General features: G+C 39.2%; 3 protein-coding genes across 3 annotated transcripts; 2 read left to right on the plus strand and 1 right to left on the minus strand.

Annotated features, from left to right (window-relative positions):
• The first annotated feature begins 4,508 nt into the window (after positions 1–4,508).
• Positions 4,509–9,737, plus strand: LOC128504402 (SLAM family member 7-like). The gene is made up of 4 exons (XM_053474432.1): positions 4,509–4,692; positions 8,079–8,396; positions 8,971–9,289; positions 9,725–9,737. The coding sequence occupies exons 1-4, from the start codon at positions 4,644–4,646 to the stop codon at positions 9,735–9,737; spliced, it is 699 nt and encodes a 232-aa protein (XP_053330407.1). The 5' UTR covers positions 4,509–4,643.
• A 3,386-nt stretch (positions 9,738–13,123) lies between these two features.
• LOC128504403 (SLAM family member 5-like) lies at positions 13,124–16,185 on the minus strand (the record flags this gene model as incomplete). The annotated part of the gene is made up of 6 exons (XM_053474433.1): positions 13,124–13,688; positions 13,782–13,902; positions 14,138–14,229; positions 14,438–14,554; positions 15,247–15,510; positions 15,999–16,185. Coding segments are annotated over 5 exons (741 nt in total), but the record flags the coding sequence as incomplete, so codon positions are not given.
• A 2,890-nt stretch (positions 16,186–19,075) lies between these two features.
• Positions 19,076–22,074, plus strand: LOC128505169 (SLAM family member 7-like). Its single transcript, XM_053475474.1, has 3 exons — positions 19,076–19,193; positions 20,834–21,145; positions 21,815–22,074. The coding sequence occupies exons 1-3, from the start codon at positions 19,133–19,135 to the stop codon at positions 21,910–21,912; spliced, it is 471 nt and encodes a 156-aa protein (XP_053331449.1). The 5' UTR covers positions 19,076–19,132; the 3' UTR covers positions 21,913–22,074.
• The last annotated feature ends 1,173 nt before the right edge of the window (positions 22,075–23,247 follow it).

The raw sequence follows: 23,247 nt of genomic DNA on the forward strand, positions 1-23,247 counted from the left end.
GTTTGTCCTATTTTGCTCAATAGCTTCTTTTAAGTGTATGGCAGATTCATGATTTACCATCATCAGAATCTGCCCTGGAGTCAAAGTTTAAACTAAAGTTGATTGCTATATGAGTTGCCAAAAAACCCCATCAACACCCTCTTCGTAAACCGTTTAAATGTTTTTAGGACCAAGAAGGGATTCTGGGAACCATGGATTACACAGGCTGTCATTTCAAGTCAACCATCATCGATGGCTGGTGACTGGCTGGGAATGGCAGCATGAGAATCATGGGCACTCAACTCCCACCACACGTCAGAAATGGTCAATGTAGACCTTTCCCGTCCTTAACCAGATTTAGACGATTCTACACCATAAACACATGCTGAGATCACCAGGGAGCTTGAGAAGAAAAGAGTAGGGTTGGGACTAGAAGTTCTGATGAAATGTGAGGTCTTCAGTAAAGATGTGACTCGGATAAAAAGCAGTTCTGACGATTTGGACATTTTCCATCTGGCAGAAAGGGGGCCATGGGGACGTCAACAGCACTGACTACAGGAGCTCAACCCATGTCATTGGCGTCCTTCATCACCGCAGGGGGACACGACACACAACACAAGAGGGCACATCTCAGAGCTCATCGTAGGCAGAATAATTTTATTTCATTCTGTTATCTTAAGCTCTATCATCCCGTTAAAGGAGAAAAAACTCAATTTTGTCAGCCTCTAATGATACAAAAAACTCAACTTTAATATGAATACTGTGAATGTCTTTCCGTAGGTGGTGAACAAGGAAACCAAGACTGAGGGGTTTTATTGCACCGTGGGGGAGCCAAAGGTAACAATATACGTAAATCATGTAGATGTGGGCCACAACTTCCTCCCATATTCTAAATCCTTCAGAAGATTCCACCCCCTCCCCACCACATTGCAGTAAAGACAGTTTACACGGCCGGTTGCGTATCGTGGTTTATATGACGGCAACTCTTCAGAAATTAAATAGAACTCATTTGATAAACTAAATCCACCCTTGAAATATATGTTTAAAAAGCAGTGAAGTTTCTAAATCAGAGGAGTCTTATTAGTATTGGAAGACCACCTAATCCAAATGTATTGGGTTGCTTGGTGATATATCTAAAGTCTACATGAAAATATTTCTTTTTACACAGAAAACCCTGGACAACAGAGAAGATTATTCCTCTCCCGAATTTGCTCCTTACGTTACAGTATATGTACTGTAGGAACTGGAAAACATGACCGTCCGCCGTCTGTCTAATCAGAAAAACTCTCCATTTCAGATGCAAAGTCTATTGTGCTATTGGTGAGACAGCCTTTCTTCTCTCTGTGTGACTTGTTTTACCAGGCTAAGACCATTAGAGCCCCGTGTAGTTCCCATGTAATGCTATTCTCATGATTATATGAAGACAGAGCAGCATCTTAAATAATCTTATGGTGGCTCCTGCATAAGTCTGCAGATTTGTAGTTTTTGCCCCATAATATAATGTTTTCAGGCAGCTGCATGTTAGCCACTTGTATGAGCACTCGCTCTGTCATCTGAGCTCAATCTACTAGACAAACACCCTTATCATACTAACTGCGGGAAAGAATAGAATGGCTCAGTCTTAATCACCCAGTGGGACCACTGCCTAATGAAAGTCTTTGGAGGAACGGACTTCATTTACCATCGCCATAGCATTGTGGTGTTTGAGCTGGGAAAGTCACCCACAATATCACATGATCAACAACAATGGCGGCCTCCACGTCTGCAGGTAAAGAGCGTTTACTGGGACATTTTTCAGGTTTTACGAAACAGGACGTGGCATGTAAGATCCTACAGTTTCACATCTGTTAACTATGAAGAAGTGTGTTATGGGCTTTTTAAAAAAAACGCAGATTATATATATACAGGTTTTTTTTATATGAATTTGATTTTGTAATAAAACTAAAACTGAGACCAGTTAACGGTGTTATATTTATTTTTCCGGGTCTTTTAGACCGGTATGAGTTAATTGTAGAGCACGGCGGAGTATGGTGACGCTATATAAATCAATAAATAATAATTGGAATAAATTGATAAACTACAGTGAGATAATATGGCCACTAGAGGGCACCAGACTACCATCCCTGATGATGTTGCCACGCAGAGCTTCTTCAGCCGGACCTGACATATTTAGATACTGTGTATATTCATATATCAGCTGTGCACCGACGGGACTTAAACATGCGTGAGATCTGCAAAGAAACAGGATGTAGCCAATCAACAGAAAGATTGGATTGGTTGCTATGGTGATAAGATCATTTTTAAACCTAACGCTCAAACATGTTTTATACATAAGCCAATGGTTAGTGGGCATCGGGTATCAGAGCCTATAGGGTTTCTATAGGTGATATTATTTATTGATTTATATAGCACCAGTTTAAAAATGTCCCCTTGTGAAATTGCAGATAAAAATTGTATTGAAATCAGAGCAATATTTTCCACATTTACCCATCATGTTACCTCTATAAAGGAAGAATATTAAGTCTCCAATGACTTGCTCTCTGCCAAAGCAAAAGGTCACTTCTCTATTCTAATACTACTGGATCTCTCTGCTGCTTTTGATACTGTTGATCACCACCTTCTTCTAGACTCACTTGCTTCTACAGGCATTCGAGATACAGCTCTCTCCTGGATCTCCTCATATTTGTCTAACCGTTCCGGACATCATCGCCCCTTCCACTTTCGGTTGGTGTCCCCCAAGGTTCAGTCCTTGGCCCTCTGCTGTTCTCTCTTTATACTTCATCTCTTTGCAAACTAATCAACTCATTTGGCCTCCGGTATCACCTATATGCAGATGATACCCAAATCTACCTGTCTTCTTCTGATCTCTCTCCATCTCTCCTGTCCCGTATTACCAATTCCTTGTCTGCTATTTCTTCATGGATGTCACAACGCTACCTGACACGTAATCTTTCTAAAACTGAAGTCATTATCTTCCCTCCATCTCCACTCCACTACCTGAATTCTCTTTCACCATTAACAACCCGACTATCTCTCCTACTAACCAGGCCCGATGCCTTGGGGTTATCCTTGACTCAAACCTCTCCTTCATCCCTCACATTCAGTCCCTCGCCAGATCCTGCACCTAAAAAACATCTCTCGTATCCGCCCGTTCCTCACCCAAGAATCCACAAAAACTCTGGTTCATTCACTTATCATTTCCCGTCTTGACTACTGCAACCACTGTCTCGACTCTCTCCTCTACAGTCTGTCCTAAGTGCCGCTGCTAGGCTTTTCTTCCTTGCATGTCGCTCCTCTTCTGCTTCCCCCCTCTGTGAAACCTCCACTGGCTCCCAATTACCTTTTAGAATTAAATTTTAAATACTGGTACTGACATATAAGGCCATCCATAATACTGCCCCCCCAACACTGCCCCCCCATAACACTGCTCCTCCATACATTTCTGCCCCATAAACAAATACTCTCCTACTCGATCCCTACGTTCTTCCCATAGGCTAAGTCTCTCCTCCTCACTTATCACCTCTTCCTTTTCCCGTCTACAAGATTTCACTCGAGCTGCCCCCATATCTCTAGAATCTACTTCCACCAAAACCTTCAGCATTCACCCTCCCTCCCGACATTCAAGAAACATCTCAAAACCCACTTCTTCAGAGAAGCGGCAACCATCTTAGCTGCTAGAACTTCCTTGTCATTGATACAACCACCACACTACCTCTCACCCTTTCTCTGTGCCTTATGTTTGTCACCCCATTTCCCTCGAGATTGTAAGCTTGCGAGCCGGACTATATATATATATATATGTGCATTTGCCCCTTGCCCATGAGATGTTCTATGTAACACGTTGCGTGTAACTGCTTTAAATCATATAACAAGTGGATTTCACACACAACGGCGGCTTCCGAACAAGTCTTTGTTCATGTGAACCCTGGGAGCAGCCGTGTTAACTTCCTGTTCTCGGGATGCGCACGGTTATTCCTGCCCGATAAAATGATTTCCGTAAATTGCTGAGTGTTGATTGGTTCAGTTTGCCTTTGTCCAGGTATGGGTGGAGTCAGTAGGGGACAATAAGTTGTTCAGGTAATGCTGGCTTTGCCACAGGCTGCTGCTGACCTCTTCAAAATGCAATTTTCCAGGGCAATTGCAATGGTCGTCAAAAAGCCGGAGGTAATTTATGGGATTATTTAAAGTCATTAAACTAAAATGCTCATAAACCAAGCAATATGGATTAAATACTTATCCTACTGTACCATGGGGGCAGTACTCTTAAACTCCTGTTCTCATGATCTACATGGCTATTCCTCCCCGTTAAGTTATCTCTCTCTTATTGTTAAATTGCTGACTGTTGGTGATAGCTTCAGGCAGCCTTTGTAAGGGTGGACGGAGGAGAAGGGAGAGAACATCAGGACATTGAGTTGATTTTTAGGTGTGCCACAGGCTGCTGCTGATCTCAGTGTCCACAAGGTGGAGGTTAGCGTAGATCTAGCTAAAACTGTCACTCCGACAAAGAAAAACCACAAGAAATAGTTTGTTTTTAGTTAATGTTGTTATGCGAAAAGCTGTATAGGTGACGCTTCCCGTTTCTCATCAGATCCCGTGGGGGGGGGCTCGACTGATACAGGGGCAGTATAAGACTTTAATTTCCTTTTCCCAGCTTGAACAGAGAGATGATTTATTTAAACAGCCCGATCGTCATGGTCCTGTGCCTTCAGATAGGTACGTTTCCACCTATTTGGGTTTTTTTTTACATTTGACAAGTAAAAATGCGTAGAAAAACAGATAAGAGCAACGTGGACAAGGGGGTGCTGTGTTTCAAAGGAGTGAAATGTTAGAAAAAGAAGTCATAATCTAAAGTAGAGCGTGGCAGATAAGTGGAACAGCTTCCCAGTAGAAGTGGTAGAGGGTAATACAGTGAGGGTATTAAACATGCATGGGATAGACATATGGCTCCTGAATCTAAGACGAGACCAACGACTGGTGGAGTCTTTGCCGGGGGAAAAAAACAGGCAGATTAGATGGGGCTGATCTGCTGGCAGGTTCTGTGTTACTCAATTCTATACATTTTAAGGGAGATGCTGGAACTCAGAGCTTGACTCGGGACCATAATCTTAATATCACAGAAGTCTCTTTTATTTTTTTAACTACTTTTTATTAGAAATAATTTTCCTTTAGTTTTTTTAACAACAAAAAACAATGACATACATAAGACAGAAAAAGGAAAAAAAAAAAAAAAAAATACGACGGCAGCAGGAAGGGCATAAGAGATTTTTGAGAGGTCAAGAGTAGAATCCTGAGTGGTCGTTGAAGGATAACTGAGAAACACTTGTTACAAATGTGTAAATTTGATTCCAGATTTTTTTTGTTTTCATTGATGGGTCTAAAATCCAACTAACCTTTTCTTCCATTGATATTTGATATTTTATTTGTGATATTAATAGAGAGAGGGAAAAATCTACATCTTGTTTCCAGTATTTAGCGATTATTTTTTTTACTGCTAGAAAACAATGAATCGTAAGGGTCTTTTGTGTTGGTGTCCGAGATGGCCAACTTTGGTGTAATAGAGCTTCTACTGGCTCTTTTTATTACGGTATTTGCTGTTTTAAAAAAAATCAAAGGTTATATCCCAAAGATTTTTTATTTTTTTACATTTCCACCACATATGTAGGTAGCTGCCTTCTTCTAGACTACATCTCCAACAAACATTAGATTGTTGTGGGTATATATAAGATAGCCTTTTTGGGGTTAAGTACCAGATGTTACATAGTTTGAAATGCATTTCAATTAGAGACAAGTCTCTTGTGGTCTTAGAAACATTTCTGAAAGCGTTATTCCACTCCTCTGGGTTGATCTGAACCCTTAACAGGTTTATGGTTTTATGTTTTTTTAACATGTTGTTATCTACTTGAAGGGCATCAAGAAATCTTGATGCACCCTTTTTAGTTTTCCTTTGTTCCAATATCTGAATGACTTTTGTATTCATCGTCTCTTTATTCAGAATACTATAACTTTTTAGAATTTTTTTTACTCTTAGGTATTTAAATATGTTATCATCTGACAGTTTGAATTCGGTTTTTAACTGCCAAAAAAGCTTTACCTGTGTTTTTGGAAATTAGATCTCTAATATGTTATATTCCTTTCTTTTTCCAATCTAGGATCGTTAAATCATCCATGCTTTGTTCTAATATTCTGACATCGACATGCCCAATCAATTTATTCCATAAACCTAGTCTTTTTTTTTAATTTTGCCCATATGGGAATTAGCTGGTTCAAAATCATATTGTCACTTTGGGTATTTTTTTTTGTTTACTTTTTTCTGTATTCCCCAAATAATATAATTTAGATCACCTCGAGCACAAGATTCTTCTTCTATTCTATACCAAAATTCTTGCTTGGCATCTTCTACCTGCATCCTGAGAATATGAAGAAGGGAATAGGCTTCATGGTGTAATTTAAGGATTGGAGGTCCCGTCCCTGGCTGTGAGGTCTTTTTTGCTAAAATATTCATACTTATCCTAGGAATTTTCCCTTTCCAAATAAAGTTGTTGAAACTAGATTGAATCATATCTAGCCAGCTAGATGGAATTGCTAATGGAATTAGTCTAAATAAATATGTCCATTTAGGTAAGAGATATGATTTTAGGGCGTTTATTCTTCCCCACCAAGAAAGGCCTGCTTCTCTCCACTCTTTTTAGTTTATAAGTTTTATAAGTGTATTTTAACAATTTTAATACATTTATTTCCATAATTGTATCTATTTTTTTAGGGATCTTAATACCTAGATATGTTATTGAATTGGTATTTTTTTTTTATTGTGTTTTTTGTTAATTTATCTATGTTTCTATATTGTATCATAGATTTATAAGAATTCAATTTGTAGTTAGAAACTTTACTATACTTTGTTATTTCAGTCATTAGATTCCTTATGAATAATGGATCCGTTAGAGTTAGTATTATATCATCTGCACAGAGAGAGATTTTTGACTCTTCAAACTTGGTTGGGAAACCTTTAATTTGCAAGTTGTTTCTTATATTGATTGCAAGGAGTTCAACCGATAGGATATATAATAGTGGAGAAAGGGGGCAACCTTGTCTTGTACCATTATTTAAATGGGAACGTTCAGAACAAATATCTGTACCCACTATTCTCGCAGAAGGGTTGGTGTATAGCATTCCCATTGCTTTAGCTATCCAGCCTGTAATCCCAAAAGCTCTTATGACTTGTTCCGTATAGCCCCAATTCACTCTGTCGAACGCCCTTTCGGCATCAAGAGACAGGGTTATAAGGGGAAGGCTTTTCTTATTGGCTCCATCTATTGTATCTATAAGTCTTCTTGTATTACTTTCTATGTCTCTGTGTGGGATAAAACCAACCTGATCGCGGTGGATTATAGTTGACAGTACTTTTTGTAATCTTTCAGACAAAATTGAAGAGTATAATTTAATATCCACTTTGATCAGTGAGATAGGACGATAGTTAGCTATGTCTGTGGGTACTTTATCTTGTTTTAGGATTGGCAGTATATTAGCATATAGCATCTCCTCAGGGTTCTCCCCTTCTAATGCCATTTGATTAAATATCTTCGTTAAGTGGGTTGCAAGTTCTATCTTAAATGTTTTATAAAAAAAATTACCAAAGCCATCAGGACCTGGAGTTTTGTATTTCACTAGATGGTCGATTGCTCTGATTACCTCACTTTTTGTAATAAATGTATTTAGTATTTCTCTTTGTGCATCTGTAATTTGGGGAATCTTGGTGTTTTCTAAATATGAAATTATATCTTTTTCTATGTTTATAGTTGGTAAATTGTACAAGTCTCTTTTAGAACACGCTGACATCCTAAAACAGTAATCCAAAACTTTGCAGCTTGGGGAAGAATTGCAGGATAATGTCAAAAATGTTTCAATGAGTGTCTAAGTTCAAATTCGACTTAAAATATATGTATATCAATTTTATGCTTTTGAATCAGAAGTGACTTGAACAAAACGATGATCGAGGCAAATTTGACTTGATTAAATATTTGTTTTTATGTTTTTATTTATGCTTTTGAAGGTGCTAATCAATCAATGAATTAATTTCTGTTTATTAAAATACATTTTGTTAGGCATGTTGTGTGCGGAATTGTGTGACGATTCTAGAAGTGTTTCTGGTGCAGAAGGAGGAGATGTCACTCTACCTATAAATAAAGAGGAATTTAAAGAGGTCTCTTGGGTTTTCGGAGGAAGACACATCGCAACTACCTACCATGATGGATATATCAACATCAAATCCCTCCCTCTGTTTAAAACCAGACTGTACGGGATACGGGACGGTTCCTTAAACCTTACAAACGTAGGCAAAGGACACAAAGGGACCTACACGGCGACTCTGTACATGCAAGATGGGACAGAGTTTGTCCAATGTTTCAGTCTTTCCGTCTACAGTAAGTTCCTATTCCGTGGTTGTGTTTTCTCTACGTACGTATATTAGATGGAGGGATCTACGGACATTCGGTTTCCCCCTGTATATTTTGTTATATCTCTTATAGTAACAGTCTTCTTAGAGCCTCACTTTTATTTCATAGCAAAAGCTGGAGGAAAAAAGTTTTGCCAAAATTCAAAAAGTTCCAATAAGTAACAACTTTAATCCCATGGAAAATTCTCATCTGTGTTAGTCCTGAATTTAAGAAACACGAAGTAGACTGAGTGTAGATGTGGTAGAAGAACCTCACCTTGCGTGATGCATGTATTATGGAAGAAGAAGCTGATGTTGTGGCCACAAGGTCTTGGGCACTGAAGTAGGGACCATTCTAAATCACATCCAAACTGTCGAGAGAAACATCCCAACGTTCTTCACCAGTTACTGTTTAGTTGTAGGTAGAAGTGAAGGTTTATGGTAGAAACTTCTGCAGACCTAGAAGAATGTTGTCCCACCGAGAAGTTTCAATCAGATATTTAACACCATGTGGAACATCGTGACAGCACACAATTAATAATGACTATTTTGATTTTATACAGAAAAATTGTTAGATACAGATATCCAGATCCATCATGTTACTGGAAAAAACGACACGTGTTACGTCAGCTTGACGTGTACTGTTAAAGTACCAGGCGTGAACATTACATGGACCGATTCAAATGGCAGGACGGTCAGCGTCACAAACCAAACTCTTTATGATAAATACACAGATACTAACGTCAGCTACAACTGCGTGGCCAAAAATCCAGTAAGTGAAGTCTCCAGGACCGTTATTCCTTGGATGTTCTGCCAGAAAGGTAAATATGAGTATGAGTGGGCAAAACAAAATCTGATTTTCCATGAATCTCCGTGCAGAAGGTCCTGCTCCACAGACTTTCATTATTCAGTGTCTGACTGGGTGATTAAGATTGAGTCATTCTATTGTTTCCCACAGGCAATATGATAAGGAGTCAGGATGTTTGTCTAGTAGATCGGGCTTAGAGTGAGAATTCTCATAGTGATTAGTTACCTGAAAACATATTACTTTGTAGGAAAAGTTGAAGCTCCTGGCAGCCAATCCGATGACGTTCCCAAATATGGTAATGTGATGTCACTGTTATGTACACTCATTATATCACAACCTCATTCTGTACAGACAGCATGGTACCAGATGTTGGACGCCATCTCAGGGTAGCGATATATATACAGTAGAGATCTATATGCCAGAACAGGACTGCATTTTCATGGCTTCTGGGACTGTACAAGTCAACGTGAATTCAAGTTTTTGTGTCACTGCTTTATCTTTTATTTCAGACAGCAGAAGTAATCTGGAGGTGTATATTATATCTATTATACTACTGGCTCTGATTATCGTTTGTGTGGCTTTTCTGGTTTTCCATTGGAAAAAAATTACTGGGAAAGAACTTCCAACTACAATGTGAGTTCTGATTATAATTAATTGAAGCGATTGATACCTTCTGCGATCCATCGACATTACTAGTAATGCTGTTTCTAACTCTACATTCAATTAGAGCAGGGAACTGCTCCTTTAACTGTCTTATATGAAAACTACTTTGGGGAAATGGCTTTATTTCATATCATATCATCAGAAAATCACAAGAATCACATCCTCTGGAAGGACACCATTGTGAAGTTGAACTTTCCAAGGCATGATTAACAAATTGTTTAGCAATTCTACTAATGTATTAACTATTAACTGTCCCTGGTCCACATCCATATAGTGACCGTTTGTCCTATTTTGCTCAATAGTCATTCTGCTAAGGCAACCATGTTGCCTTAGCAGAATGGCTATTCATGATTTACCATTATCAGAATCTGCGTTGGAGTCAAAGCGTAAACTAAAGTTGATTGTCATATGGGTTGCCAAAAAACCCCATCAACACCTTCTTCGTAAACCGTTTAAATGGTTTTAAAACCAAGAAGGGATTCTGGGAACCATGGATTACACAGGCTGTCATTTCAAGTCAACCATCGTCGATGGCTGGTGACGTTGGCAATGGCAGCATGAGAATCATGGGCACTCAATTCCCACCACACTTCAGAAGTGGTCAATGTAGACCTTTCCCGTCCTTTACCAGATTTAGACGATTCTACACCATAAACACATGCTGAGATCACCAGGGAGCTTGAGAAGAAAAGAGTAGGGTTGGGACTAGAAGTTCTGATGAAATGTAAGGTCTTCAGTAAAGATGTGACTCGGATAAAAAGCAGTTCTGCCGATTTGGACATTTTCCATCTGGCAGAAAGGGGGCCAAGTGGACGTCAACAGCACAGACTACAGGAGCTCAACCCATGTCATTAGCGTCCTTCATCACCACAGTGGGACACCACACACAACACAAGAGGGCACATCTCAGAGCTCATCGTAGGCAGAATAATTTTATTTCATTCTGTTATCTTAAGCTCTATCATCCCGTTAAAAGAGAAAAAACTCAATTTTGTCAGCCTCTAATGAAGCAAAAAACTCAACTTTAATATGAACACTTTCAATGTCTTTCCGTAGGTGATGGACAAGAAGAAGACAGAGGGTTTTATTGCACCATAGGGAAGCCAAAGGTAACAATATACGTAAACCATGTAGATGTGGGCCACAACTTCCTCATATATTCTAAATACTTCAGAAGATTCCAACCCCCCCAACCACTTTGCAGTAAAGACAGTTTCCATGGCCGGTTGCGTGTTGTGGTTTATATGACTGCAACTCTTCAGAAATTAAATAGAACTCATTTGCTAAACTAAATCCGCCCTTGAAATATATGTTTCAAAAGGAGAGAAGTTTATAAATCAGAGGATATCTTTCTAGCTGCGTCTGGACATCCCTGATGAGTCTTTGCCCACTCTTGGTCGTCCCAAGTCTGACTATGGGTATTGGAAGACCACCTAATCCAAATGTATTGGGTTGCTTGGTGATATATCTAAAATATCATGAAAATATTTCTTTCCACACAGAAAACCCTGGACAACAGAGAAGAATATTCCTCTCCCGAATCTGCTTCTTACGTCACAGTATATGTACCGTAGGAACACTTCAGGTGGAACTGGAAAACATGACAGTCTGCCATCTGTCTAATCAGAAAAACTCTCCATTCCAGATGCAAAGTCTATTGTGCTATTGGTGAGACAGTCTTTCTTCTCTCTGTGTGACTTGTTTTATCAGGCCAAGACCATTAGAGCCCCATGTAGTTCCCGTGTAATGCTATTCTCATGATTATATGATGACAGAGCAGCAGTTTAAATAATCTTATGGTGGCTCCTGCGTAAATCTGAAAATCTTTTGTTTTTGCCCCATAATATAATGTTTTCAGGCAGCTGCATATTAGCCACTTGTACGAGTACTCGCTCTGTTATCTGATCTTAATCTACTAGACAAACACCCTTATCATACTAACTGCGGGAAAGAATAGAATGGCTCAGTCTTAATCACACAGTGGGACCACTGCCTAATGAAAGTCTTTGGAGGAACGGACTTCATTTAGCATTGCCATAGCATTGTGGTGTTTGAGCTGGGAAAATCACCCACAATATCACATGATCAACAACAATGACGGCCTCTAGGTCTGCAGGTAAAGAGCGTTTATTGGGACATGAGATAAAAAAATTAGGAATATTCAGGTTTACCAAACAGGACGTGGCATGTAAGATCCTACAGTTTCACATCTGTTAATTATGAAGAAGTGTGTTATGGGCTTTTTAAAAAAAAAACAAAAAAACGCAATTTATATATTTACGGTTCTTTTTACATGAGTTTGGTTTTGTAATAACATTAATAGTGAGACCAGTTACTGGTGTTATACTTATTTTTCCGGAATTTATATACCTCCGGCACTTTTAGGCTGGTATGAGTTAATTGTAGAGTGCTGCGGAGTATGGTGACGCTATATAAATCAATAAAAAATAATTGGAATAAATTGATAAAGCTACAGTGAGATAATATGGCCACGAGAGGGCACCAGACAACCATCCCTGATGATGTTGCCACGCAGAGCATCACCCAAACTCTCTCTAACCCCAACACGGAGGGTGTGACATACGTAAAGTTTGGGTTTTAAAAATAAATAATATATATATATATATATATATATATATATAGATCTTACCAAAAAATGTAATATATGTTTTGACTGTTTTGTGGTTAAAAAAAAACAACAATATAAAATTTAAACAGGTACCAAGTAGGAAACATCTGTTTTTAAGGAGCATAAAGCAGAACGCTTGAAGCAGATTTTCTGTCACAGGAAGTTACCGCCGTCACTTCAAAAGGAAAGCTTTACTTATTTATAGTAAAATTACACCTAAAACACAAAATTTGCCGGCAGATCGGCTCCATCTCGTTGACCGTTTTTCCTGCTGTAAAGACTCAACCCTTAATCAGTCTTTGGTCTCATCTGAGATTCACGAGCCGTATGCCTGTCTCATGAATGTTTCCACGAGGGACGGTATTAGAGCCATTTGGTTAACAAGTTTCACTACGTAGAATCTTCACGATAGCCCAGTAAAGGGTTAATATTTCAAGAGTCCCGCAGACAGCTCATTTAGAAAGCTTCCAAATCCGAATCATATGAATTAGCTTCCTGTTTTGAACGGGAAGTCAGAATGGAATCTTCCATACATTGCTTATTGCAAAAAGTCAGGTTTATAGAACAATATTGGCGTTAAATACACCCCCCCCCCCAATTACATCCATAAACTGTATTGCAGATTTTTTTTTTAAATTTATTAAAAAAAGCCCGACGTTCCTCAAAATATATTGCAAAATAAAACACTCCATTATTTTAAGCTGCCTTGAAGCTTTTCTCGTGTCGGCCTAACGGAGTCCAGAAGAACATGAAAATTAGTAGAAAAATATATTACAATGGAATTTCGTTGTAATAAAGACCAGGCGCAAAAGGTTTTAAAGATAAATTAGTCCTTTTTTCCTTCTTCAACAAATAATGTGTATTTTTTCTGTGGGTGAGTTTGGGAAGCAGGGTGTCGCATATCACATAATAATATGCCACAAACTGCCACAAACTACGCATAAAGTACGGCATTCTATACTAAACAAAAAAAAGGGGGGATGGGATACTTCAAAAATATTGACAATGAAGGTCCGAGGACTTGGGAATCCATTTATTCCACAAGGCAAAAAGGGCATCTTCATGTTGTTTGAAGATGGCGCGAGATTGTTGGCTTCCATCTTGCGTCGGAACAAGTTGTGGGTGAGACAATGTACAGCGGGTCAGCTAAGCGCTTTGACCGAAAGAGCTCTTTCATGTTCCTGTAATGAGAACAAAACCTTCTTGACGTCCCAGCCCTAAATGTCCACCTTTAAATAATGCAAACATTAAAGGAAGAATATTAAGGCGATTACCTTGAATTCTGGTGCTTATGAGGGTATTTGTCAGAAACCATCACACCTTCGCTAAACTGTGACCAGCAAGTTCATATATAGTCATGGATGTATCTGCGGCTGATGAGAGATTCTCAGGCGGCTTAAGACATAGGAAGATAAAAGCGGAGATCAGATTATTTAACGCGATAAACAACTCTCAAGAACTCTCAGGAAGTTAGTGGTTTAGTTACAGGGTTTGATGGGCCGTGTAGGTGCGTGCAGAATTCTTGCGTATTGGGACTTAAGAGGACTACTCTGACTCTGCCATCAAGCAATCCTCACAGCGACGTTTGAGAGCAGAGGGTGGCACCCAAATGTCACACGTTACTAAATACCTTCTTGTCAACTGTAGCATAAATCGTTTCGACCTTCGGGGTTTGTGGTTCTGGTACTGGAGCTCTTTCTGGACTGGTCACAGTGAACGTACCTAATTGATACAATAAATGTTAGTGATAACTCGGCACTTTTAGGGCATTAATGGGGCATGTTGCCGTAGACTTGGCTCTAAAAATGTTTCCATTGGAACCTGTGGCAGATGGTTTTCATGATTTCACCGTCATCATCATCATGATGTCACACATCATCACTATAAAGTTGTAATGTTATTAAATGACATCACACCATACACTCCCTACCTGTCTTCTTGTGCCTACACAGGACTTCCTTGCGGAGTACAAAAAACAAAATTATCGGCACCAAGACAGCCACAGAAACCACGGACAATGCAACGTAGAGCATTGTCTGACTTTGTTCTGAAACAAAACAAATTAAGGAATGTTTTTAGCCGAATTCGATTGTAGCCACACGGCTCTTTTATTAAGAAAAAATGTAATAGGCTTTTTTTGGACATGGGTAAAAATGTAATTTTTTGGCTGGACCCAATTAGCAAAAACCAGGTTTTATCAACAGCGACCTATATTACCGTATGCAACGGCTGGGTTTATACTCAAAAGATATTTTGCATGGGGCTTCCCCTTTTAACAAAACTTTTTAAGGTTCAATCACATGGAAACAACAGAAAAACTTACCAAAACCTTTTTTTTGTTTTTCTTTAATCTAAAATCTATACGGTGCCTTTTTATATATGATGACATTTGCGTCTGGCAAATAAAATGTGGAAAGAGGACCACAAATGATGTTTTTAATGCTGTATTTAGAATTCTATTTATGTTGTATACAATGAAACGCTTTGTGCGTTGGGTGTTGGAGAGAACGGGGTTGGCGTAGAGGAATGGTAACGTTAAATCATAAATAAAGGCTCCCTCGATTCTCCAAAGAAGTTGCCACTCTTTCCTCTCTCCCACTAGGAGGCTATTGGAACTTGGCTCTCTCGCCACCATGTCATGTAACAAAGAGTAAAGAAGAGCTGCCCCCAAACCCTGCGACTATCGGGGCTGACCCCTCTTTTGTTGGATTCTTCTTACCCCCTTTAGATGGACATTACCTGGTGGTGATGCACATCTCATGAAAGGCGTGACAGTTGTGGAGAGTTCACTCACTGGGTTCTTCACCGTACAGGTGTACGAGCTCTGAGCGTCGTCGGACGTGAGATGTATCTCTAATATGCTGCTGTTGTGGGGCAAGTCCTCGTTCGTTCGGTTCCAGCTGAATGTTACGTCTTTTGTTGGCGTTGTACATGTTAACGTGACCACACAGGTGTCATTGTGATGATGGGTGGTCTGATTGATGGAAATACTGGTGATCTCTTCTGTTACAAGTGACATCCTCCGGTCAGATTGATCAAAGCACAGCATATTCCCCAAAATCTACTTATATGCAAATATCATTTTTTACACACATATTACCAGTTACCCTTTCAGGGAGGTGGTGTTTTGCATTGGCCACAAACCTTTTATAAAAATAATGCCCCTCTTTCCTTCCATGATGGCTCTTGTTTCTAGGAGCTCGGAATGTATGAGGGTATCACAGGGTTCTACAGCCCTAAAAGCCCCAATAAGTGGTATGTTTCCTGGAACATTCGATCATATAATTCTAACGAATAACAAACATCACAAATCAAGTGATGATGATGATGACATCTTAGATCTCTTAAGTTCCTATAACATTTAGGTAGGACCATTCTGAATCATCACAAATAAAGTGGTGAGGATGATGATGATGATGATAATGCTTTAGACCTCCAAATTCCCTTGAACATTCTGGGGCTTAACGAACATGTACACACATACAGCTCACCGTAAACTTTTATATACAATTTACAAGTGTGTTCCGTCCTTCCTTCTACTCTGATCCACTCGTACACTCCTTCATCTTCCTTCTGTAGGTCAGCAAATTTTATGGCCCTCTCGCTTTCGTCGAAGCAGTATCGGCAAACTGATGATTCGTTGAGAAGGTCTTTATGGGCCCGCAAGTCGTAGTGCAAAACATTTGTTTTAATATTGCCCGATTCGAGCCTTTTTAACATAATGGAAGTTCCTTGCGCCGACTTATCTGAAGGTAAATAAAATGGCTTCCCAAGGGTTCCATTCATAACTTCATTTTCCACACCACATGAAATTACTATTTCTAACAAAAAAATGAAAAATATGACCATTACGTAAAGTTATATATATTAATGTCCATGTGTGTATATATATATATATATATATATATATATATATATATATATATATATATATAAAGTCAGTATTTGGCAAATTACGTAAAGTTATATATATTAATGTCCATGTATATATATATATATATATATATATATATAAAGTCAGTATTTGGCAAATTAGTAGATGTTTCAGGTGGAACAAGTCAAACGGTGAAGGAGTTAAGTAAGTTAGAAGAATGGTCGAGAGTGTGGCAGCTGCAGTTTAACGTTGATAAATGTAAAATAATGCACTTGGAACATTACATTTCCAAGGCAGAATATAGCATTGGGGATGCTGTTCGGTCAGTGACAACAGGAGAAAGGGACTTAAGAGGATTTATTTCAGACCATCATCTAAAACTAGAGGGTTAAAGACTTAGCAGTAATGAACTTTACTGAGAGGGTAGTAGATAAATGGAACAGTCTCCCAACATATATTTGTTACAATATCTTTGTTATTGTTCTTATTTATTGTTCTTTATTTATAGCACCATCATAGTGTATACTATATATATATATATATAAATATATATAAATATATATAAATATATAAGTGATAAAGTCTTACAATGATCAATAATATAGACTAATAAAGATGGAAAAGTTGATCCAGAATTATAATTATAGATAATTCTATATAAAGATATAATGTGTAATGTTTTATACCTTAGCTTCAGATAAGACACCATCAACCTGGGACAGATTTATAGCCTCTGTTTTAAATATTACAGTCACTCGTCAGTTAAAGAAAAACAAAACAGAATAATATTTCATCGAAAATTTTGTTTAAAAATTAAAAAACCTAAATACAGCGGCAATTGGAGCAAACTTCCCATATCACATATCTACTTGACCCCACGAGATATCTGGTACGAGCTGCATGTTAAATAGTTAAATTAATAAAGTAAAAAAATGAACTTACCAAAACAGCCTAAGCATAAGAGAGCGATGCAGCCAAATGTGGCGCGCATGTTCTTGATAGAATGAATATTTCCTGTGTGGGTAAGTTCTTTATAATAAAGAAAACCGCATCCTGTTGTGCATATGTTGTACAAATTTTACTTATCGTAACTAAAATAGCAGGGGTAGATAATAAAAGAAAATGAATAGAAACAAAAATTATTTTTAATGATTATTTATTCTTCCTAGTATAATATTAAAAATTTAATGTTTTCATTAATATTGTCATGCATTTGTATGAGTTCTCGCTGTTATCTGAGCCCCAATCTACTAGACAAACACCCTGACTCCTTATCATATTGCCAGTGAGGAACAATAGAATGGCTCAGTCTTAATCACACACCTGGGCACTCTGTGTAATGAAAGGCTATGGAGGATGGACTTCATTAGGATTGCCGTAAAGCATCAACTTACTGTATACCGCAATAGGGGGTTATAATGGTATACAGTTGGGGGTTGTTACCGTGTACAGTGCTGGGGGTTATACCACTGAATACAGCACTGGGGGTTATCACGCTATACAGCACTTTAGCACAGTATAGTATAGTACAATATAGTACAGTATAGTATAAAACAGTATAGACTACGATAGTACAGTATAGTACAATATAGTATACAGTGAAGGAAAAAATTATTTGATCCCCTGCTGATTTTATACGTTTGCCCACTCACAAAGACATAATCTGTCTATCATTTTATTATTTTTATTTTATCATTTATTTGAACAGCGAGAGTAAGAACAAAAAAATCCATGCATTACGCATGAATTATTAATAGTTGATTTGCCTTTTACTTAGTGAAATAATTATTTGTACTTGGTGGCAAAACCCTCGTTGGCAGTCAGAGGTCAGACGTTTTTTGAAGCTGGCCACCAGGTTTGGACACATCTCAGGAAGGATTTTGTCCCACTTCTCTTTGCAGATCTTCTCCAAGTCATTAGGGTTGAGGATGAAGTTTGTCAACTCAAACCTTCAGCTCCCTCCACAGATTGTCTATGGGATTAAGGTCTGGAGACTGGCTTAATTTGCTTCTTCTTGAGCCACTCCTTTGTTGCCTTGGCTGTGTGTTTTGGGTCATAGTCATGCTGGAATACCCATCCACGACCCATTTTCAATGCCCTGGCTGAGGGAACGAGGTTCTCACCCAAGATTTTACGGTACATGGCCCCATCCATCCCTTTGATGCGGTGAAGTTGTCTTGTCCCCTTAGCAGAAGAACACCCCCAAAGCATAATCTTTCCACCTCCATGTTTGATGGTGGGGATGGTGTTCTTGGGGTCATAGGCAGCATTCCTCCTCCTCCAAACACGGCGAGTTGAGTTGATGTCAGATAGCTGTATTTAGGGGATCAAATACTTATAATGCAAATCACGTTATTCTGGATATTTTAGTTGTTTTTCTTTCTCTCACTGTTCAAATAAACCAGTAAAATGATAGACAGATTATGTCTTTGTCAGTGAGCAAACGTATAAAATCCGCAGGGGATCAAATAATTGTTTCCTTCACTGTAGTACAGGATAGTACAGTACAATGTAAGACACATTTTCAACAATTAATGGACACAGACAGGGGGTTTCCTCCTTGTCGGCCTTTGGTGGCACTCGATACATTAAGGTGGCCCCGTTCCATCCTGGAAATAATCACATAGCTTTCCTGTTTTCTTTTTGTTTTGTTTTTTAAACCCTGCCCTTTGAATTTCTCCCAAACTGGATTGAAACAGATTATTTTGTCTCACTGAGTCCTCTTTAGGTCTGCTGCTGAAAGGACCTACGATGAAGACTTTACCAGTAGTGATGACCCTTCTTCTAATGCTGGTTCCTTTCCCAGTGCTGGGTAAGTGGCATGCGCCATGGGCGCTACATTTTTCCATACCGGGTTACATTATTTTACTATTTAAAGGAATCAACTATAAGATGAATGAAAAATATCTTTGGAAAGAAAATAGGAATACGGCTGTTATAGAGGAGAACGGAAGATGGGCAGCGGGGGTTCTCAGGGGTGCAATCACAACACGGTCCCTTAATGCCCAGTTCTGCACAATGATATAACCCCAAATGTTGGCCCTCGAGGAAGGGCGCATGGAGCCACTGCTGTCTTTTATTATTTCCAAAAGACATAAACTTTTCAGATTGGGGTTCTTTAGGTCAATCATCAGCCAGGGCTTCATCTGGTTGAAAGCCATTTCTGGAATTTTAATTTAATAAAATTCTAATATTTTTTACTCGACCCAGAGTAATATTTGAGTTATAGAAAATATGGAAATTCAGATCAATCAGAAAAAAAATCTTCATTTTCCTACTGATCCCCCCCCCCACCTCCCATGACAATACGGAGGTTCTACCAAGGATTGGCTCCATCAGGTCTTTTTTCTACGTTGGGACTTGAAGATCACAAAATCTCTAAATAGTTAAATCTCTCAGAATCATCTTTGGAGACCCTAATCCATTTTTAAAATCCAATAATCCAATGAAAAAGTCTCTTACTGGGTGATACAATATTTCAAATAATTATTTGACAGGGAATAAATAAAATTCAAGCAAAACACATCATATACATCACATTTTTATTTTATATAATTTTTTTCCTTGTATAATTTAAATGTTAAAACTACACATCATATAAAATTTCAGTTTGTAGGAATTTGTATAAAATGTATTTTTTTTTTAATGTAATATTTGTTTTGTTAACTGCTAACCAAATAATGGTTACATTTTATGAAACATAAAATATTAAATTAAAATTAAATGTTTTTTATAAATAAAATATTTTTCCACAACGGATCATAAGAAGTTTGTACTAAACCTTTTGGAAAAAATTGAGTTTGTTATCCCCCCCCCTTAGTGGATATTATGGAAAACTTGCAACAAAGAGCCGCAAATTAATTAGTTTTGTAGAGGAAGTAACAGGCAGGAAAATTGTAGATGACTAGAAATCCTTTGAAGTCTAACAATTTCTGGAAACATATAACGTTTTTAGAGATCAGTTAGCTTCCTGATATTAGTAATGTCCTGTCGGAAACCTTTTGACCGGTCCAAAAGGATCTTAAGTACCTGATTCATTTTAGATGTATTGGAAGGTTTGTTTGCCCTACTGAAGGTGCTAGATAAGTGGAACAGCCTCCATGTAGAAGTGGTAGACACTAGTACAGTCAGGGAATTTAAACACGGATGGGATAGGCTTATCAGCCCCATTCGGCCCGTCTACTCTGCCAGTTGTTCCTTAAGCAGGTCATATGAGTCACATTTTTTTTTATTTCGGAATACTGGATTAGCCTATATAATTCTGGTTATATATTAAATTAAGCAATAGTTCCCCAACTGTCGCCTCCGAACCCCTATAGTTACATCGGAAACTTGAATAATGGATGAGAACCTCATCTGGTTAAACCATACTATGATTGAGAGCGTTGGCCACCACAACTTCCCCGACCTGTGAGCGATAAGACCCGTGCCTCATGTCTCTCTTGTTCGTAGGTGTTACCTCGTCCAACTCAACTTACAAACTGGTGGCAAAGCCCGGAGATTCCGTCTCGTTTCTGGTTAGCCTCCGTGAAGCCGTATCCATCAACAGTATATTTTGGTCTCGTGGAAACCACATCGTGGCCATCGCCAGGCCAGAAGGATTTGATATCAAAGATTCCAGTTTCTCCGGTCGGCTGACGCCCCATAACTCTGGATATTCCTTATTCTTCCACGACTTGAGAAAAGAAGACAGCGGGATTTACTTTGCTAAAATATTCACGGATTCTACAACAATGAATCTAAAATTCGACCTGCAAGTGATTGGTATGTTAGTCGCCAATGTCTTTGTCCAGCGAGATCTCTCATAGAAACATAGAATCTGACGGCAGATAAGAACATATTTGTTGAGCGAGAAGAATTCAGGGAAGCGCTTAGATGAAATAGTATTTAATTTTTTGGGGACTTATGATTATGACCCAAATCCAAACTGAATGAGTATGTGGTTTGGCACCTCTAACGATCAGGCATGTTGGGCTCAGATGGGCCACTGACGTTCAGCCACAATCTTCTAATTAGAATTTGAATTTTACATTCACGATAAATTGGCCACGGACGGGGAGATTTATGGAATTTCACTGAACCTCATCAACAAAATGTAGGAGGTTTTAAAAGTGGGCTTTCTCATCTAAAGTGGGCACCCGACTCTTGGGGACGGGCCAAAGGCAGGATGGGGTAGACAATGTCTCTCTTCTCTGTAGACATTGTCTCAACGGGCAGGAATAGATGGTGGATCTATCTGGTTGGCCTAAAACTAGATTTTTCGGTCTTGTAGAAACCAAGTTAACCGTGACCGGTTCAGAAGGACCAAGTTTGGGCACTGGTGTGGTAGCACGAAGTCTTCTTACCTAGTTAAAGCCCACCAACCACATTGTAATTGTCATTTGCTTTCAAAGGGGAATATTTAATTGTAATGGTTGTGACTTTGCCTTGCAGATGGAAATATGGCGGATGGGGTCAGTAAGATGCTGGCACATGTCCTCGTGGTTATCTCCCTGGGATTTCTGGCCGTCTTAATCAGTGAAAGAACATAAACGCCTCTGATGGTGCCTTTTTGCGAAGAAGATAAATCAGAATGTTGGGTAAAGGGGCTCAAAACTGAAAACTAGACTTTGGATGATTAGCGGGCGCAGTGCATTAAAAACACGCAACGCTCAACTATTTTTATTTTAGTGTCTTAAAATGTAAGCCCTTAATTTTAATGCAATCTTTACTAACAGTTCTACACATTTATTACTTCATTATACATTATTGCGCTTAATTGGAAGGCTTAAACTAGTTGCCGGCAGTTTCTGTACACATTACTTGGGTTTTTAGGGCTGTAGAACCCTGCGATACCCTCATACCCAGCAAACATTCCGACCTCCTGGAAAAGGGGGCATCGGGGATGAAAGCAGGGCCGGACTGGCCCACCGGGATACCGGGAAATTTCCCGGTGGGCCGGCAGATTCGTAGGCCGGGCGGCTGCCTGAAATCTAATCTAAACGCCCGGCGCTACTTCAACTCTTTTTTTTATTAAAGTATTAAATCAGCGCCGGCCGGCGGCATCAGCACGCATCGGCCGTGTGCGATGGCCGCCTACTGATGGGAGCAGCGTGAGGGGTGAAAGCCCCGCCCCTTCGCACGGACCTTTCACCCCTCATGTTGCTCCCATCACTATGCGGCCATCAGATTAATGGAAATTTAATCGAAGCGGCCGATGCGTGCTGACACCGCCGGCCGGAGCTACTTTAATACTTTTTTTATTTTACTTTATATGGCAAGCCGATCCGGCATATTCAATTTAGAAAAAAAAAGAATTAAAGTAGCTCCGGCCGGCGGTGTCAGCACGCATCGGCCGTTTCGATTAAATTTCCATTAATCTGATGGCCGCATAGTGATGGGAGGAGCGTGAGGGGTGAAAGCTCCGCCCCCTCACACTCAGACTGCTGAAGCACCGGATGTCCTGTCACTGACATCCTGTCAGCATAGAAAACGGCGGCCTGCAGCTACCAGAGGACGGAGGCCAGGATGAAAAAGCCCCAAAGTGGAAGAAGTAGAAGGTAAATAAACAAATTTTTTTTTTTTAACAAACTGTATAATATTTTTTTATATAAAAGCCTTATGCCCCCCATATGCCACTCTGCCTCCCTGATATGCCTTATGCCCCTTATATGCCACTCTCCTTCCAGAAATGCCTTATACCCCTATATGCCACTCTGTTCCATGATATGCCTTTTAACCCCCTAAATGCCAGAGTGGCATATAGGGAGTATAAGGCATTTCTGGAGTCAGAGTGGCATATAGGGGCAACAAGGCATTTCTGGAGGCAAAGTAGCATATAGGAGGTTAAAATGCATATCATGGGGCAGAGTGGCATATAGGAGGGT

The sequence above is a fragment of the Spea bombifrons genome, chromosome 9 (assembly GCF_027358695.1).
Source record: "Spea bombifrons isolate aSpeBom1 chromosome 9, aSpeBom1.2.pri, whole genome shotgun sequence".
NCBI lineage: Eukaryota > Metazoa > Chordata > Amphibia > Anura > Pelobatidae > Spea > Spea bombifrons.

Coding starts and splice junctions, on each gene's coding strand:
- LOC128504402 (XM_053474432.1), top strand. CDS start 4,644: ATGATTTATTTAAACAGCCCGATCGTCATGGTCCTGTGCCTTCAGATA. Junction 4,693..8,078: donor GGTCCTGTGCCTTCAGATAG/GTACGTTTCCAC, acceptor ACATTTTGTTAG/GCATGTTGTGTGCGGAATTG. Junction 8,397..8,970: donor TTTCAGTCTTTCCGTCTACA/GTAAGTTCCTAT, acceptor GATTTTATACAG/AAAAATTGTTAGATACAGAT.
- LOC128505169 (XM_053475474.1), top strand. CDS start 19,133: ATGAAGACTTTACCAGTAGTGATGACCCTTCTTCTAATGCTGGTTCCT. Junction 19,194..20,833: donor GGTTCCTTTCCCAGTGCTGG/GTAAGTGGCATG, acceptor TCTTGTTCGTAG/GTGTTACCTCGTCCAACTCA. Junction 21,146..21,814: donor ATTCGACCTGCAAGTGATTG/GTATGTTAGTCG, acceptor TTTGCCTTGCAG/ATGGAAATATGGCGGATGGG.